This window comes from Squalius cephalus (assembly GCF_949319135.1).
Source record: "Squalius cephalus genome assembly, chromosome: 8".
Lineage (NCBI taxonomy): Eukaryota > Metazoa > Chordata > Actinopteri > Cypriniformes > Leuciscidae > Squalius > Squalius cephalus.
The window spans coordinates 34,308,984-34,327,963 of NC_137129.1; the positions used below are offsets into that span (position 1 = coordinate 34,308,984).

The 18,980-nt window shown below is 38.4% G+C and overlaps 1 protein-coding gene across 1 annotated transcript in view; it reads right to left on the reverse strand.

Moving 5' to 3' along the window:
- efna3a (ephrin-A3a) overlaps positions 1–13,367 on the reverse strand; it is a 103,466-nt gene extending 90,099 nt beyond the window's left edge. Inside the window, exon 1 of the mRNA XM_079878448.1 lies at positions 12,564–13,367. Coding sequence (XP_079734574.1) covers positions 12,564–12,673 — 110 coding nt within the window. The 5' untranslated portion in view covers positions 12,674–13,367. The remainder of the gene's footprint in view (positions 1–12,563) is intronic.
- Positions 13,368–18,980: the final 5,613 nt, after the last annotated feature.

Genomic DNA, 18,980 nt, shown 5'->3' on the forward strand with positions numbered 1-18,980 from the left:
TTACACAAACCATGTTTGCATTCGCCTTCTAAAAACCAGTATCCTTAGTAGAGGTCGACCGATATGGGTTTTTTCAGGCCGATGCCGATGCCAATCTTTTGAAATCCGGGTCGGCCGATGGCCGATAAATGCTGCCGATTTATTTTGGCCGATATGTGCTTGGTTTTTAACCTCTATTTGAAAGATAAAATGTAACACAAATAATTACTTAAGATAGACAAAATTTCTCAACAAAAACATTTATTGAACACTTGACCAATCTGCACTTGTACACTTAAATTAAAAGTCTACAGTAGGGGTGGAACGGTACACAGAAGTCACGGTTCGGTTCATACCTTGGTTCAGACATCATGGTTCGGTAAGAGTTCGTTACAATGGAGGGAAAAGCAAAACAAAAATGCAGAAGGCTTGTGCATGTCTCAGGCGGTACCACCAAAGGAAAATAAATTACTTAAGCCTTGTATTTTTAAAATAAGTTTTATTAATAAAGGCATAGAACCAGTTTATTTGTAGTGCACTGACAATAGTTTTATATAATTAGTTTATTAATTAAATGAATAAAAAGACAAAAAGACTTTGAGATATGTTTGGTAACTTAAACACTTTGCAGTTTGAATGATGTCCTGTGTAAACAAAATGACGGAGTATGTTTTTATGTTTCCACTGTTCGATCGCGCCTGAGCCTCACACACACACACACACACACAAATATAAGTAAACACTTTGCGCGCCTCAGGCCCTGTCCCAAATGGAACCCTAAGCACTCGCGGTCTTCCTGAGTCCGCACTTTCGTGACATAATGCCGCTTTGACTGTCGGGAAGAAGTCTGCTGCGGAGCCCGCATCAGAGCGGGCTCGGCAAAAGTGCGCATCAAGGGCGCAAAACGACCACATGGGGGCACTCGCGAGCACCCTTCTGAGATCTAAAAATGACAAATGGGACACACTGCGGTCTCACGGACTTAACGGACACGCGCACGCGGCAGCCATTGTAAGTCCACAAGACCGAAAGTGCACATGAAGTGTGCCATTTGGGACAGGGCCTCTCTCACTCTCACTCTCTCACTTAAGAACCCACGTATCTAACAGTAGTTCCGCATTACATTAATTAATTTGCACGCGAATTTCATTTATTTTTATAGCGTGTATTCTCTGTGTAAATTTATGCACCCAACCGTGACGCCCGTACCGTTTCGGTTCAATACGAATACATGTACCGTTCCACCCCTAGCCAACAGTGAAATACAGTCACACTTTACACTGTTTGGCCAGCATTTTAACCATGTTTAATCCAGCTACTAGATAACAGTATGCTAAAGTTAGCTTAAAATTTAAATACAGAAAAAATGAAATTTAAATAAAGAAAAACGAAATTTAAATAAAGAAAAACGAAATTTAAATAAAGAAAAAAACGAAATTTAAATACAGAAAAAATGAAATTTAAATAAAGAAAAACGAAATTTAAATAAAGAAAAACGAAATTTAAATAAAGAAAAACGAAATTTAAATAGGCCTAAAGAAAAAGCTCTAGCCAGAGAACACTCCCGTTGCTGGAACACTTAGGCGTCAGTTCTATTTCTAGCATGCACACGTTTTCCGCGTGGCTCGCGCCGCGCCTGAGACGCGCGTCTCATGCAGGCAGTGTGCAAACTCCAACCTGTTAACATGGGAGCCGAAATAAAAACAGACACGCCACGCAGCCAGTGTGTCGCCGGCCTTATTCAAGCGCGAATGAGAACCGTTTCACGGGGGATCCCAGGTGTCAATAAAAAAAACAAACAAAAAACGTTTTTTCGTTGTTGTTTTATAAATGCTCTATGACAATTGTTTAATAAATGTTCAATCAAAATGCAAAACATCGCGTCTTTTTTTTTTATTTTTTTTTTTTTAGTCGACTAATCATTGTGCAGGACAGGACTTTGGTCGACTAAGCATTTCTTTGGTTGACTACAGCCCTAATAATATACATTATATACATAATTCACCAACTTTATTGTTAAATCTACCTTTTAATCTACCTGTCTAATTTTTCATATCAACAGAAAAATATAGCGGGATATTCTGGCTTCTCTCCCTGCTTCACAGCATAGTAATGATGATATGCTAAAGCCCGCCCGCATGTTGCATTGGATACAAAGTAGTTTGTGATGTAAGAAACACCAACGATTTCAACGATTTTGTTTTTGAGACTATCTTTGTTTAACAGCAGTTTTAAGGAGAAAATGACTTATGAATTTGCACATGGTTTGTCTTATTAAGCAGATTAAAAACACCACAGACATGTAAACAACATTAAAAACTTGAAAGAACGAAAGAAAATTTCAATGGTTTGTTGCCTGAAACATCAACATAATGCACTTCTATCCCTCACAGCCTAGGTTTTGGTCACATAAAATGAAGTACTTCCACCTAAGGACCATAATACAACGATAAGAAGGTATAGGCCTACAGCTATTGGGGCCATGAGCCTAAGCATAAAAATAGCAATTGCAGACAACAAAATGCTCGATATAAGCTTATACTATCCTGAACAGACTTCGCAAGGCTTTCTTTGTGTTAGCAACATGAAGTGGATAGCTACAATCATTATATCAAATGGAGCTGTACAACTACCTGACAGAAGGCCAATGCAAGTAGTCCATTTAAGTGTTACATTTATCCAAAAGGCACTATTAAGATCTACAAAATTACAGTTTTAAAATGATCACTAAAGGGTTTTTTTTTTTTTTTCAACACTTATGGTGCACAAGTTCAGTCAAACTTCAACCTCTTCTCCCAAAAAAACAAAAAAAACCCAAAAATGTAAATGGCAACTGGAAAAAGATGCTACTGAAAAAGAAAACTAAACTAGAAAATACAAGTGGTGCTTGCCTGTGCAAAAATCACAAAACCTCAAAGCACAGGTGCTGTGGCTGGTTGTGAGATATTGCTAGCCTACGTTTGGCAAGTTTTCAACACACAAAAATTACCAGATCACTTAAGAAAAGCATGATTTCAGGTATCGTCTGTGTTCATAGCACAACTGCAGGATAAGTTATACACTTTTTTTTACTGTAATACTTAAGGTTAAGGACTTGAATAAATCCCTGGAAAATGGAAATAAGGCCCTCATAAAACCTTATACTTCCAACTGACCCATGATGACCAAATGTTCCACCCCATCAGTGACTTCCATTTAACTCTTTTTTTTTTTTTTTTTTTTTTGCTTTCCATCTCTCATGCATTCTCACTTTTTGCTCCTTAGGAGTCAGAAGGGGATGATCTCAGGGTAGAGTGTTTGAGAGAGGAAAGCTTTACACTCTCTCCTCTCAAATCAATTCCTCCTCTCTTCCCACTCCCGCTCTCAATTCTAATTGGTATTTCTCACACACTGTCACATTCAAGCAAAAAAAATGAATTTGCGCATTGATTATCACAAGGCCCGAAATCGACCGCTCTTCAGGCATCCAATGGCTCGCATTTAATGGTCATATATTTATTTGGAGGCTAGAGGTCCTTTCTGCATTCAGCTGGGATCGACCACCTTCCCTTTCCTCAATCTGACTTTCCCGAGGGAACACGGAGAAATTATGCAGCAAGCCATTGGTTTTACTTGGCAAAGGCTGTAGGCATGAGTCACACCGTGGCAGGGAATTCACAGAGGTCCTTACGGACTGTCATCCTCCATGCCGAAAATAAAGAGAAGGTACAGGTCAGACACATACATCCACCTAACCGCTCTGCGTACGCTTCTTCAGACAGCAGACAGAGGCAGTCTTTCTCTTTATGCATGCAGTAGGCACAGGACCAGGGGGATGTTAGGCACAGATGTGTCATTTCTAAAGGAATGATCCAGCCTTGTTGGGAGCATCGGGAAAACAGGTTAATCGTGCTTCCAGCAATAAAGATCGATTAGAGTTGCGATTGATTGGAATTTGTAGGAATCAAGAGAAACAAAGAGAAAACGTGACTGGTACACATACAAATTTACAAATTTCAAAAATAGGCATTTTCTACTTCCTCTGTGTCCGTAGTAATTCATTGGCAGTGAATGACTGAATACTGAATGCTGGAATAAGGTACATTTGATATGCAGAATCAGAGAGACTCTGTCTTCATGCCAAGCCAGATGGACAGACTTGCATGAAATCAGCTGGCAAATCCACTTGTCTTTTTCTTTTCTTGAGAGCGCAGCCACCGCATAACGGCGACAGACTAGCACAACACATGCTCGCTTGCCTAAATGCATCAATCCACATAACTAAAACCATGTGGTTCAATAATCATCCTCAATTTAACCTTTTCCAGGAGAAAAATAGGCCTAAACTTCACATTCTATAGCCCACATTTCCAATTAATTTTCTAATCTTCACTGTTGCTCCTAATTTCTCGGTGTTAATTAATTTGCCAGTCTCAGTTTCTTTTAACATCTTTTGAATAATTCCTTGCTCCAGTAATATTTTTTTTATTCCGTGTTCCATTCCATCGATAACTGACTTTCCTCTTGTTCTTGGGCAAAAAAAAAAAAAAAAAAAAAAAAAAACCCTCAAAGACTGAAATAGATTTTTATCTACCTGCACAAATTAAGTCCCTTGGCATGAGGACTGACTTGAGGAGCTAGGTTTTGAATTCATTACATTTTTTTTTTCATTCGAGACATTCGAGGGCATAATACACATGCATCCTTTTTTGACATTACATATGTTAAATCAAAGTTACATCATTCAAATCATAAATCACAGTATCCAACAACAAAAGAAATCCTTACACATAAACATTATGGATAAGCACATATTTGGAAGTGACATCAATATTAAACAAAGAAAGTAATAATTGCGCAAATTTATAAGATTTTATTAATATTTCAGTTCGTTCGAACTGATTTGCTGAAACCAAAACAGGGACGGTACTAGATGAGCGCCAGCCAATGAGATTGCCGTTTGCACGTTACGCCCACTACCGGAGAAACGACACGCCGTTCCAGCCCTATAATAAAATATAATGTGTTATGATTAAATATTCCCATGTCCCATGAGCTAATTTGCTACAAATGATACACTTTAGTGGCGATGCAGCACTAGCTCGATCGGGCTAGTGACAGTTCTGTCAACTGTCCTGAGCATCGTTCACGCTGGCCACTGGGCAGTCCTTATTGTAAGGCCCTAGATTAATTATGGTGGCATTTTGTGGCACCCTGCGGTTTGTACATCAACACTCTACATGGTGGCTTTCAGTCTGAGACAGTCATAGCACTAAAGACTAAATTTGGAGAGAGATGTGAAAACAGCTAAATAGTTAATGAAGCACAACTGATGAAATGGATGGCATGCAGGGCATGAGACATGCTTTTAAAAAATTGAACTATTTTAACTCAACAGTGTCTTCAATATGCAACAGCTCTGGTATAAGAAACTAAGCGTGCATCTGATGAAAATTGACTAACAAAATAAAATAGCACAGAGAGAACTTGTTCAAACGCCCAACGTCCCACTGCAGCTGATTTATCTGTCCGGAACTCAAGCAGTCAATTACAAAAATGAACATCACTAAAAACTAGGCGTGTGCACCAAGAGTCTAATATTTAAATATTCGATCTGTAATAATTATTCGAAAAATAAAACTACTATTCGAATTTTGATACATATTGCTTTGCTGACTGTAAATGCAGTTAATCCATGATACATCCTAAGCTTAGTGAAAACTTCACGATTAAAAAAGAACGTCTTGCTCATTGAAATTCATTTAAATAAATGGATATTCAAATATTCGTTTTTTATGAGCCCAAATATTCAAATACAATATTTTTGAAAAACACCCATCCCTACTAAAAACTTTTACGAACTTTTGTACTCTTTCCTGAACCCGTTCTTGACTTGTATCTGAGGGTATTGTAAAGGAAAGCATTAAACCAAATTGGCATCTTAAATTATTCAAGAAACCTGAAAGCCATATTATTCTACATGCTTACCAGAGCAGACATTTTTGTTGTTGTCAGGAACTGTTCTTTGCATGTGACCTTGTTTTACTGTTTGAGTTTTGTCTGGGTTTTTTTTTTCATTAATGGGGTATATGTGACTGTAATGAGCTGCAGGAGGAAGCCTCCTGCTCGGCTGGTCATTGATCACTCCACCCAATGCCTCCATTTCCCAGGGAAACCATTTGTCAAGATGATAATTTGCTCTGTAGCACAGAAGATTGTGCACTAAATAAAAAAACTTTCCTAGGCTTTCCTACTGGTTTTTCCCACCCACTAGTCCTGTTTCATCTAGTTGAAAAGAAGAAACATTTAGTATGGTCTAATACAAAAGAAACAATCCATAAGGGTAGCATCACCATATTGTCACTTCAAAAAATTGATTTTAAGCTTTAAAAAGCTTTGTTTCGAATCATACCACAATTACATAAAAACATGAGAGCACTGTGGCTGCTCAAATACATCCACTATAATGCCTGTTAATGGCAGTATTTTAACACTTCCAAGTTAACTATCTCAGTATGTTTTTGTGGTCCAATCAATTACTTTCAAGTGAATAATAAAAAAATAATAATAATGGAATTAGCACAATGGTGCTCAACCGATCTGGGGACCCACAGCACTGCATATTTTGTATTTCTCCCTCATTTACACACCTGATTTAAATCATCAGCTTATTTGCAATGAGCTGCATGAACTGAACTGAACTGAACTATAAAATGTGCAGTGCTGTGGGTCCATAGGACTGGAAATCAGAACCACTGATAAACCAGATGCTTTTTTTTCCAAATTTAAAAACCTTAAAACTTAAAACAAATAAGGAGGCATGAGAAGTGCTATAATTCACATGCAAATACATGCACATACAGTCGGGACATTTACAGAATTCAAGACAAGTGCTCACAGAAAGAGTCTTTAGATTGTTTTCACCCAACTTGGGCTCTGATTTACAAAGACCCTTACATATAGGATACTAATTCACTTGTGCAATGTAACAGATTGCATGTAGTTGCAAGTTATTTTCTTGAGAATAATATTTAAATATGTTAGGCAGTTAGGCACACCCATATTTGAAGATGTTTGTGCGTTTGGCACTATACATACACTGTATTATTTCATTTATACCCAAAATAAATCTCCATTTAAGTCAGATAAAACTTGCACACGCTGGGGGAGAGATGTGCACTAGACGTAAAACCTGACAAAGAAAACTGTAAGATAAAAATGGATTAAAATTACCTGTTTTTTCTCTTTAAAACCAAAAAATTGTTATAGTATGATTTTTATGGCATTTTATAGTACGCCATTACTGGGGATGACCATAAACAACGCAACTAATCGACGCATTCCAAGCAAATCGACTAATTTACGTAAGTCGAAATCTACAAATGCATTCAAAATGTGCAATATGTTCTCTAGCCACTTTAAAGCAACTGATGTCAAGATGTTTTTTTTGTAAAGTATGTAAATGTAATGTAAAGTTTCTCTTCAAACAGGTGTTTTAGCACAGTAACCACAGGTGTCATTCATCACATTAACTATAAACAAGTTTCATTAATGTAAATGAATGTCTTCATTTTGTTTTAATATTTTAAAACAAACTTGTAAACTATTTTGCTTTAAAAAAAGAAAGAAAGTGTGCTATCAAATGGCACTTGATTTGACATGTCACTGTATATTGATATTTAATCATTTTGATTAATATTTGTGTCCAAATGCTTTTGTTCAAAAACATATTTTCACTTTAGCTTTTGTAAACTCAAACTTTGTAAATCAGAGCCTTAGCTGGTTTTAGCAGGAACAATCAAGTCATCAAGTCTCACAGCTACTTCAGGGGTAATCAATTACAGAGAAGAAAAATAATATTATTCAGCAACACAACACAAGCAAGAATAAATCACTACAGGCTAGTTTCAAATTAATTTGACCCAGCTATTAAAGGTCATAGTGCTGCAGCCTGTATGTTCGTTCTTTCACAGCACATATTACATTTCATTTTGTCTTTCTTCTAAGGTAAATCTCCCCTTACATAAGCCCTTCACCGTTGCCTAGCCCAGAGCTCTGAGTGCGGTCTGAGAGCAGGGCTCTCATTTGTTATCATCATGTTGACAGAGGCTGACCAATTAATGGGCCCTGCTCTGATACCGGGCCGTGACACCAACCTGGTGCTGGGTGCAAGAGGTCACGGCGCCACAGGAAATGTACCCAACGGTTACTTGCTCAGCTACACATGTTCCACATCAAACGTTGCTAATTAGCAGAGAACCTGGGAGCAGCAATGATTTAAAGGGATAGTTAAGCCAAAAATGAAAATTAGCCCATGATTTACTCACCCTCAAGTCATCCTGGGTGTATATGACAGTCTTCTTTCAGACGAATACAATCAGAGTTATATTAAAACATGTCCTGGCTCTTCTAAGCTTTATAATGGCAGTGAATGTTTTTTTGTTTTAAGTCCATAAAAGTGCAACTATCCATCATAAAAGTGCTCCACACAGCGCCGGGGGGTAAATAAAGGCCTTCTGAAGCGAAGCAATGCGTTTGTGTAAGAAAAATACTCATATTTAACATGTTACAAAGTAAAACTCTAGCTTCCGGCCAAACGGCCATATGTAGTCTACTTGCGCCTGAAGCGCAACTTAGCGTACAGTAAATATCAGCAGTACATCGCATTACTCACATAAGTTGCGCTTTAGGCTTAAGTCGAATCCATATGTTCATTTGGCCGGAAACTAGTCATTTTACTTTATAAAGCTTTAAATATGGATATTTTTCTTACACAAACACATCGCTTCGCTTCAGAAGGCCTTTATTAACCCCCCGGAGCCGTGTGGAGCACTTTTATCATGGATAGATGAACTTTTATGGACTTCAAAACAGAAACAACCATTCACAGCAATAATAAAGCCGATATAGGCCTAAAATAACTACAATTGTATTCGTCTGAAAGAACAATGTCATATACACCTAGGATGACTTGAGGGTGAGTAAATCATGGGCTAATTTTCATTTTTGGGTGAACTATCCCTTCAATGAGTGTGTGTGTGTGTATTAGGTTGTATTTTTCCTGTCACTCGTGTGCATGAACGTTCTTCTCGTTCGGCTTACAAGTCAGTTTGATCCGCATAAAGTACATTAGTATGCGTACTGGTTTGCAAGGGACTTTGCGTGTGTGTTGGACAGAATGCAACTAAATGACTTTGTGTGTGAGTGTGTGTTCCATTAGCTGGGACAGCTGTAATGAGCTTGGGTTGCAGTGCCAGTGCCAGCAGAAGCTGAGAGCGTTGCCTCCTAATGGGGCCGTGCAGATGCAATCAAAAGCCCAGCCGTGTGCTACTGACTCATCCTCACCATCCGAATCAACACCCTATCCATGTTCCTTTCAGTTGTTTACACATATCTGAAGCCCTCCGTGCAAATTTCTTTCATATTACACCAGGCAGTCACGTTCTTTCTGACTTCTTCCAGATTTGGCATTTTCCCCAGACACATCATCTCACATGATTGATGAACCTCTATTCACTTGACTTTACAGTGAAATTTCAAACAGACTCCGTGAGCAAGGTTTTCTCGCCGCATCTATGAAAGCGCTTTTATCAGTCAGCTCTTTTATCTGTCTCGGCGATGTGAGTGCCAGGATGCGGAGTGAGAGTGATCCCGGATACTAAAGCCCACATAAAGTGCTCTACCGACTCCACCGCTAACTTGTCTACCTCAGCTGGACCGAGCGTTAGGCGCAAAAGGAGGTTCTCACCTAGAACTGTGACAACCCACTGGGCCATAAACACTCTCTCATGCCCTTGAGGGGCTCATGGGAGCCGGTTGGTTGGGAGATTGTTGCTCCAGTTTGTACCATGCCTGCATGCGCTCCTGAGTAGTGTGTGGCCCGAAGCTTTAAGCCTCTCAGGACTGATCTGGGATCAGTATTCATGCCGTAAGGCCTCAGAGAGTTCCTCGGCTACCTGCAATCTGGGTCAGTTTACGCATTATTTTACAGATCTTCTCCCAGTGTGGGAGTAGAAATAGACTCTGTACTAACAGAGACATGTAGGTACAAACTCCCTGACACATGCACAACTCTTAGGCTACGTCTACATTATTCCGGATACATTTGAAAACAGCGATTTCGTTTAAAAACGCTCTCCGTCCACACTAGCGTTGTCAGGCGTTTTCCAAAAGTTTCTCATCCACACTGAAACGTTGGTTACTGCGCATGCGTAAAACCTCACATATAGTTATCGCACAATTCTTCTGACGGGATAATTTTGTTTAGCAAAACATCTCACCATTGTTTGGTCACCATATGTTTGGTCTAAAACGCAACCGCTCTCATGTTTTGCTGCAGGACAGCAAATGTGAGTACATTTTCTGTCATCTTTGCAGGACTGTGATAAGAAGAGTGTGCAAAGTAACATTTTAGCAACGGTGTGAAAGTGAATAGCACATAAAAGGCACAATACCGGTATAAACATGAATATCTATATGCGTCACATGACTAAACTTACACTGTAAAAAGTGAACAGTTGGATCAACTTAAAAAAATTACTTCAATTGGTAACACCTAAAGAAATTAAGTTTTCTCAACTTAAATTATCACGTTTTTCATGATAAAACATGATAATTTAAGTTGAGAAAACTTAATTTCTTTAGGTGTTACCAATTGAAGTCATTTTATTTAAGTTGATCCAGCTATTCACTTTTTACAGTGTACGTCATCGTTTTTAAATACTGTACCTCTGTTTTGACAGTCCACACTACAATGCCGTTTTCAAATTTATCCACTTTGGAAAAAAGTTCAAAAAAGTTTGTTTTCATTAATAAAAACACCAGCTCAGTGTGGACGGAAGGCCAAAACGGAGAGAAAAAGATGCGTTTTCAAACGAAAACGTATTAGTGTGGACATGGCCTTAGAAACATTAATACACAACAATAACCGCTGAAATATTAGCCTACAAGTTCTCAATAATAGCTAGGCTATTTTTCAGAAATATTTGCACCTGCCTAGACTCAAAGAAACAAACATCTCAAAGTATATTTAGCTATTTTTTTTTTCAGAACTGACAAACATACACAAACCTTTCACTATTCTCAGCAACATATATCATAATTGAAACAATTAATACTACTGATGCAACAAAATGAATGAAATTATTCTATACAGCCAACTTTTATCTAGCTGTATAAATAAAGATAAACAGACATCTGTAGACATCTAACCAAAACTTGCGTTCAAACACAAAGGATAATTAAAGGTAATAGATAACAGTATCAACAGAATGTGACACACAGGGAAACGTGTGACTGCTGTGCACTTTGAAGATGCTGATAATGAGGACCTGGGTATTAATGAGGCTCTTCTCATCTTTTTCTACACACAAATACACACACACACACACACACACACACACACAAACTCTCTTACACACTTAATTGCTGCTGCAGCTGGTGCTTGTTGGGCCCATATTTTGCTCTAGAGGTTTTTGAGTAATGCTAAAACCATGTTTGGAGTGCAATGCTTGCTGACATTCATGCCACATATTCTGACCCTCAGTTTGAATATGAGAAATATTTACATGCTATTTCCATCACATATAGTGATGCATATCAATAGTAAGATGAAAGATTGGAATACAGCAAGAAAGAAACCACTGAAAGTGATACAGTAGACGAGAAGGCGGGTAAGCAGAATAAAGCCAGGAGATAAGTGGATGAGATGAATACAAATAGACAAGAGGTGGGGGGAGGGAGGAGCTGCTCGCCCTCCCTTTTATCAGAGGAGAGATAAATGTGATCAATCTTAAGATAATAACACTAAAGGCACAAGACTTCTCATTCATCACCACTACAGTTCTTGTAATTACAGGCAAAAGAAATTAAACTGAAGAAAGGATACGGTATAGAAGCTCTCCTTGACAAGGGAACAGGGCAGCAAGGGAGAAGAAAAATATCTGTGGCCAGATTTTAAAAAAAAAAAAAAAAAAGTGAAGAAACGCACCATAATGATTTTCCTCTCAGATTATTCAGCTATCCAGTCTAGGCTGTCAGGTAATATGAATTACCACCTATCAGCACACAATCAAGTCCTGTGATACTAAAAGAAATAAATCAGTCTGGAGGCTGAAGCAAGCATGTCTCAATCAGGAGACACTTCATCAACTTCCTGAGCGCACGAATCGAAATGTACAGCACGTGACCGAGTGACCACTAAATCAAAACTCTCAGATAAACCTCACGAAACCTGTCAAGAACATGTTCGGGTTATGCATCACCCTAAAATTATTATAAATCAATTTTTTTTTTTTTTTTTAGAAAAATACTATTACAAGACTGGTGTTATCCTATAAATCCGGTCAAATTACGCTAATTAAAATCTGGGATGAAAATGTGGTTAATTGCCATAAATAAATCACACAAAATCTCAATTGTGCTTAACATAAACACCTAAGCTTTGAGGAGGGGGGAAATCTAGTTGTGATTGTCTGGTGTAAATGTCCCGGACATGTATTCGTGAGATTCGCCTATCTTTTCTCCCTCGATCTCTACGTGTCAACTGTCTTACGGGACCTAAAATCTCCCCACATCCGACGTAAAAAACTTATGAACCCACTTACTGGAGGTTTGAGCTGTTCCAGTACACGGCGTGACGGTTGTTCCCGTGGACCGGGCGCAAGTTCGCCCAGGCAAGCGCGAGGAGGTAGAGAGAAACCGCCGCGAGAGCCATTATAATATTCCTGCGTTCACGTGCACCTGCTGTGGTCTCTTCGCCTTCTTCGACTCTCAGTCCCCCAGTCCCACGCAAAACTACCGCTTTTTACAACATTTCTGCGACTCAGCAAGTGGACAGACAGTCACAGAGCGTTTATTTGGCGATAGTGCCGCAGTACGGCTAGTTTGTTCAGTCACAGAGCTTCGCGCTTTCCCGAATGCAACTCCATGGCAGAGAGACACTCATCCAAGGAATCCTGAGCAGGTCTGTTGGAATTTACTGAAACAAGTTACTGAATAATTCCTTTTTGAAACAAAATCCTCCACAAGAGACAATGGTACGATAAACTGTCGATGGACGGTTGAGACAAAAAGGAGAGTAACTTAGCCTACACGTCTTCAGCGGCAGGTGTCTCTTTGGTTAGGTGACTGACTGGCGTCGAATGAAGAAAATAAATAATAACTCACTCAATAAGTGTAAAAAACGATTTTGTCAACTGGCAAAGTCATATTTTACGGTCACTGGACTTCGGTGAGCTTCCCTCTATGCGTTCACTGTGGGTTTTGTCCAAACACTCACATGATGCCAGTAACAGTAATAGGAAAAGTAAGGCAATCATAAGCCTAGGCGTCCTCACTGACACTAGGTTTTTACTCCCGCCACATTATATGATTGACAGGTTGCGGTTGCCCGAGTGGCCACGCCCCTGCCGCCCACTCATCTAATAAGAACTGTATATTTTTAATAATTTGCAAAAGTTAAATAATTATGATTTGGCTTGGTTTGTAGAGATGTTTTTTTTACTGATTTGGTCATTTGTTGTCATTTTTTCTTAGTCAGAGTTTGGATTTGATATGTGGGTCAATATTAAATAATGATATCTGAGATGATAAAAGAGTAAATCTTTGATAATTCTTGTGTAAAGTGTCTTGGTTTCTTAAAAATGCAGGAAAAAACAACATTATTTTTTAAATATTACCAATATTTCAAAACAACATTGGTTCACTGCTTATCTTGTTAAAGAATCGCTATTGCCAAACTACTATTGCCAAAGCACTATTGCCAATTGCTGGCATTACTAATTTCAATAATATCAGCTTTTAATCAAGCTTTTTTTATTTTTATTTGATCATTTCTGGACAGTTACACCACCTAAATTTTGTTTTCATTATTATTTTAAATCCCACAAAAATATCAAAATGACATTTCATTGAGAACATGTTCATTGTAGATGACATGTAATCAAGTCATTATTTGTATGAATAGTTTTTACAAAGGTAGGAAAGTGAAGGTGCGTTCAGATCCATTGTTTGCTTAAATTTCTACTAAAGCCGGGTGCATAATGTAGGGATTTTGTATGAATATTGCGAATCCTAAAGGATTCATCTGATCCTTGACCAAAATCTGTAGTAATCCATCACTAGTTTGACATGTTCGCAGACAGCTGATGAATGAATATTGCGGTCATGTTTCACTTCCGATGAAATTCTGCCAGTGTCAGAAGTTTTGAGGCACAGTCTTGCAGTGTGGACTCTCCTATGGCAACCGCCAAATTAAAAAAACACCACTTTTTTGAAATTTAACTCTAGAGATTGTTTTTGTTTGCTAGCCACCATTTTATATCTCGCATGTAAATGCAGCTCACCGTCAACGAACAAGTCACGGATTGATGATGTAAAACTCTGGATAACTCTTCTTGTGTGTGTCCATTTTTGACGAATCTTGACTGACGTACAGACTCTGACATTAAAGGGAACTGAGATTCCACAGTGTGACATGGCTAACAGCGGGGATCATGTTCGTACAGTCTGACAAGCAAAACTTCTAAAGGATTATTATAAATTGATATCCAGTTGTTGGTTAGAAGAATAAAACTGTTCTGTTAGGAAGATACAAGAAGAAAATTGTCATACATTTCATTTTTTAACTAATAATTCAGTTTCTACTAAGAAATAGTATTGTACTCATTCAATATTTGCTTAGTTCTTATTAAATCTCATTTGAATTTGCTGTTGGATCATTAGACATGATGTTACGGTGTAATGCCTTGGAAGTCTGTCTAGAGCTGTTCACGCTGTATGGGTTATTATCATAAACGCTGTTCTGTTGCCATGAAATGGATCTATTTTTTAAACGTATTTTATTATAGTCCTTGGGAATGATTCATCCAGTTATGTGTTCCCTTTTTTTGTTTTTTGAATTTCTGCTCTCTGGTGACACTTGCATTTCATCTGCATAAACTCCACCCTTTCTTACAAATGACTGCAAGCTATGTACAGTATGGCACCCACAATTTAAACTGCTTATGCCTCATTTCACATGCTTTGTACTTTGTACATACAGCCCCTCCACCTCCGCCACGTAATTAAAGTTGCAACTGTTAAGTGCATAAAAGGTCCAACATTCCACACTTACGGTGCATCCGATATCGCGTGCAGTCTGAATAGGTACTACACTTGAATTTGAACTTACTTCGTGACTGTTAAAAAAAAAAAGTTCTATAGTATGAATGTGTGTAGTATGAATGTAATCCGGATGTACTACATCCGCCATGTTGTCATTATCACGTGACCTACCAGCGTCAGCTGTGTCACTTTACCTCCATTCATAAATCCCCTCCCATGGCCTCATGGGATAGTAAAGTGTCCATCGTATGCACGCTACAGAATCTCGGCGGAAGTAGTAGATCATCAGGGAGGGTCCAGCTAGCCTCCATTTTGTTTGACAATACTTCAAACGTCAACAAGAAGTGACGTCACCCAACATCGCTTAGAGCACCTTTAATGGTAAAAAAAAATAAAAATTAACTACATCTTGGGTTTCCTCAACAACCCAGCCTGCTGGGATAAAATGTCACTGTTAATTTAACCCAGCATGTGTTCTGTCCAATATTTACCCAGCGCTGGGTTGCCAATTGGGACGCACCTACTGCCTAAGACTTTCGCTGCTTCATCGAATACTTCCCAACTACATAGCATGCGAAGAAACAATACGCCAACAGAGTAGTATGACCGAATATATAGTATTCGAGATTCTGTAGTGTGCATACAATGGACACTTTACTATCCCATGAGGCCACGGGAGAGGATTTATGAATGGAGTTAAAGCAACGCAACTGACGCTGGTAGGTCACATGATAATGACAACATGGCAGATGTATACATTCGGATTACATTCATACTACACACATTCATACTATACTACATACTAAACGGTCATGAAGTTCAAATGCAAATGTAGTACCTACTCAGACAGTACGCGATTTCGGACGCACCATTTGACTGACTTGGAAGCATCGGCCTTTAATTTAAAAATTTTTAATTAATTAATTAATTAAATGTAAAAAAACTTCACGTGGTGTCTCTACACCTCTAGGTTAATACATTTGAAAATGGACCAATGAGGTGTGACTAATTGGTCTCTACTCTTTCCCATATCTTGTATGATGGCCTATTATAATTCCCTGCATCACTCTTTCCCTCTCTGCCTTTCTTTCTTTGCTGTGTTCTCCCTCTTTCAATCCCTGCTCCCCTTCTCTGTTGTTTTTGTCAGGGATGTTGCCTCTCTTGTGTCCCCTCCAGGCATGTTGCTGTGGTGACGGCAGTAAAGGGGATGAGAGAGACGGAGAACTATCACTTCTCGCTGCATCTACCGTCCTTGCACTTGTCTGTGCATAGTATGCCATGTCAATTGCTTCTATTGTCAATCACATTCGTTTTTTTCTCCCTCCAGAGTCCATTTCTCATCCAGTATTAAACTGTTTCACTTGCCGTAGCCCATCTATTTGTATCTCAAGACGCTCACATTATCTTCTTGTACCAAAATCAAAGTTTCTATGAAACTCCGTCAAAGACACGTGTGTTTGGGGAACATCTGCTCTGACCCTTCAAACGGTTTTGCATCTGTTGATAATAAGTAAGCTGTCCTTTATTTATATAGCATTATGTTTGCATTGTTCATGTTCACATGTCTTTTATGCATCTTCTATATTCAGATACGTTTGGCTCTGGTTTTGAGGGATGGCGATGTGCAGATTGTGGCTCAGGCGTTGCTAGGCAGCGGGAGACATTAGTAAAACTAGGCTGTTTCTGTTTGCTTTCGCGTGTTGGTTGTGATTAATTCATGAGTAGCCCTGCTATGGGCACATTGATTATCCAGATAATCCATTATCATCAATGTGACTTGCTGCAGTCATGTATCCTTGTTTAGTGTTTAATTGCTTTTCCCAAGGTTTTTATTCACGGGGCATGCGAGATCACACGGAGATGGGTGCGTTCTGTTCTCTGTTCTCCTCCCCCTCCGTTACCCGTCCCTCATCCATCTCGTTTTCCAAGTCAACTAATTCATTCATCCTTTCGTATTCTCTCCATCTGCTGTCACACCATTTATCTGAATGTTTCAATCTCAGTCACATATTTTATTTGCGTCTTCTTATTATTGCAGTGATTTATTAATCGTTACAATCTCAAGTTTGTATATGCAACAGACTCAAATGACAAAAAAAGCAATATTACTTTCAGTCAGTGCAAGAGATATTGCCTAAAATAGCACTTTATTATTCTGTGTTTACTACTAAGAGCTTATTTTCTTGTAAAACTTTGACAGTAGATTAAATATGAAAATAACTTTGAACTTGTTGTGTGTTGATGTTTCATTAGATGATAATGATGCTCACAGATGTTTTTTTTTAACACATTTTAAAAAAGAAAATTCCAAAGTGTGGAATATTAATTTCTCGTTGTGGCAGAAAAGTTTGGATTCGAAAGTTTGGAAACACTAGGCAAATTTGGGTTTTGGGCTGTATCTGAGCCCAAAAAAAATGATGCTTTTTTTAATTGAATTTTTTTTTTGTACAGCACTTCAATATTAGTTACTTCAATGCAAAAGTATGCCATAATTACAGGATTCATTCTGTTAGTCTTCTCTGAGCTGGTTTAGAGAGCTGTCCATGGTCCTGAAGCTTCCTTTATTTTTCCCATGGTGCTAAACTTTGCGTTGGCTTTTGAAAGATGCTTTTTAGTTTGCAGAAAGAGTAAGATAGCTATTCAGCTAACATGCTATAGAGAAAAGGCTGTTTGCTCGCCTTCTCTCGTTCATGTTCAGGGTTACATAAGTAAATTAAACTGAACTGACAATGCTACAGTACTTCACTTTCTTTCTCTTTCTACTGTGGCCATTTTTTAACCACTTTCTCACCCAACCCGGTCTGATATGAATTAGAAAATGTCTGCTAATGACTGTGCATATCTAAGCGTGTAAATTCACACATTAAGTACAAGTGTGTGAGTATGTGTACTTTTGAGTAAGTAAGGCAGGCCTGAACTCCAGGTGGGCCTCTACTGTTTGTACCCTTGAGCAGCTACTTAACCTGATTCGCTCCAGTGCCTTCCCAGCTGTACTAATGGCTAATGTGATTGTAGAAACAGAGGCATTGGATAAAGGCATCTGCCAGGCAAATCGCTGGCAATATTGTGCAGTATCATGACTTAAAGGCTGATTTAGAGCGTAGAATGAAGGATGAAGAAAGGAGACAGAGAAAAAGAAAGATGTAGGGAGACATTAAAAATTGAATTGCAAAGATGGATGACAAAGGAGAGTGAAAGGAGAGGTGAAGGAATAGACATCTGTAAAAGCAAATAAGATAAAGAAGAATAAGAAAAGCAACCAAAATGAAAGTCAGTCTTTGGCAGGCTGCTAAGATTATTCAGTATGAGATGACTGAGGCAGGTTTGCAAAAAGCTCACTCAAAGTGGATGATGATGCAGTGCAATGGGATATAAATTTTCAACGGTCAGAAGGTTCCAGTGCATAAGATGACAAGGCCAAGAATAAATGCACTTTCAAAGACTTGATATTGAAGATTGTGGTGAGAGCAAAGAGACATAAAGGCATGGCCAGTGTACAGTAGCTGTGAAGAGGTGTGGAGTGTTTTTATAGCTTTCCAGAGAGACTGAAGGACACATGAATACAGCCTCATTAATTGAAGGGTTTTTAAATACTTTTAAAGAGCATGTATGGAGGCTGTATAATATTGCTTCCTCTACCACAGTCAAATTTGCATGCCATATTTTCCAGAAAAAAAGTTCCACCTGTTGAAATAGTTTTGTAACTCTATCAAATTTTTATTGACTGTAATTCAGTTGAGTATGCTCATGAGTAGGCTATGATATCAAAACTGTCTAGAAAGCAATGTTAGAAATTTGTTTGTGCGTTTTGGAATCGGTCAACATTAAAGTAATCTTTTTTTTAATATTACAGTGTTTATTATAAATGTCATTCTTTTTTTATGTGTCCTCATAATCTTTACTCAAAAACATTGATT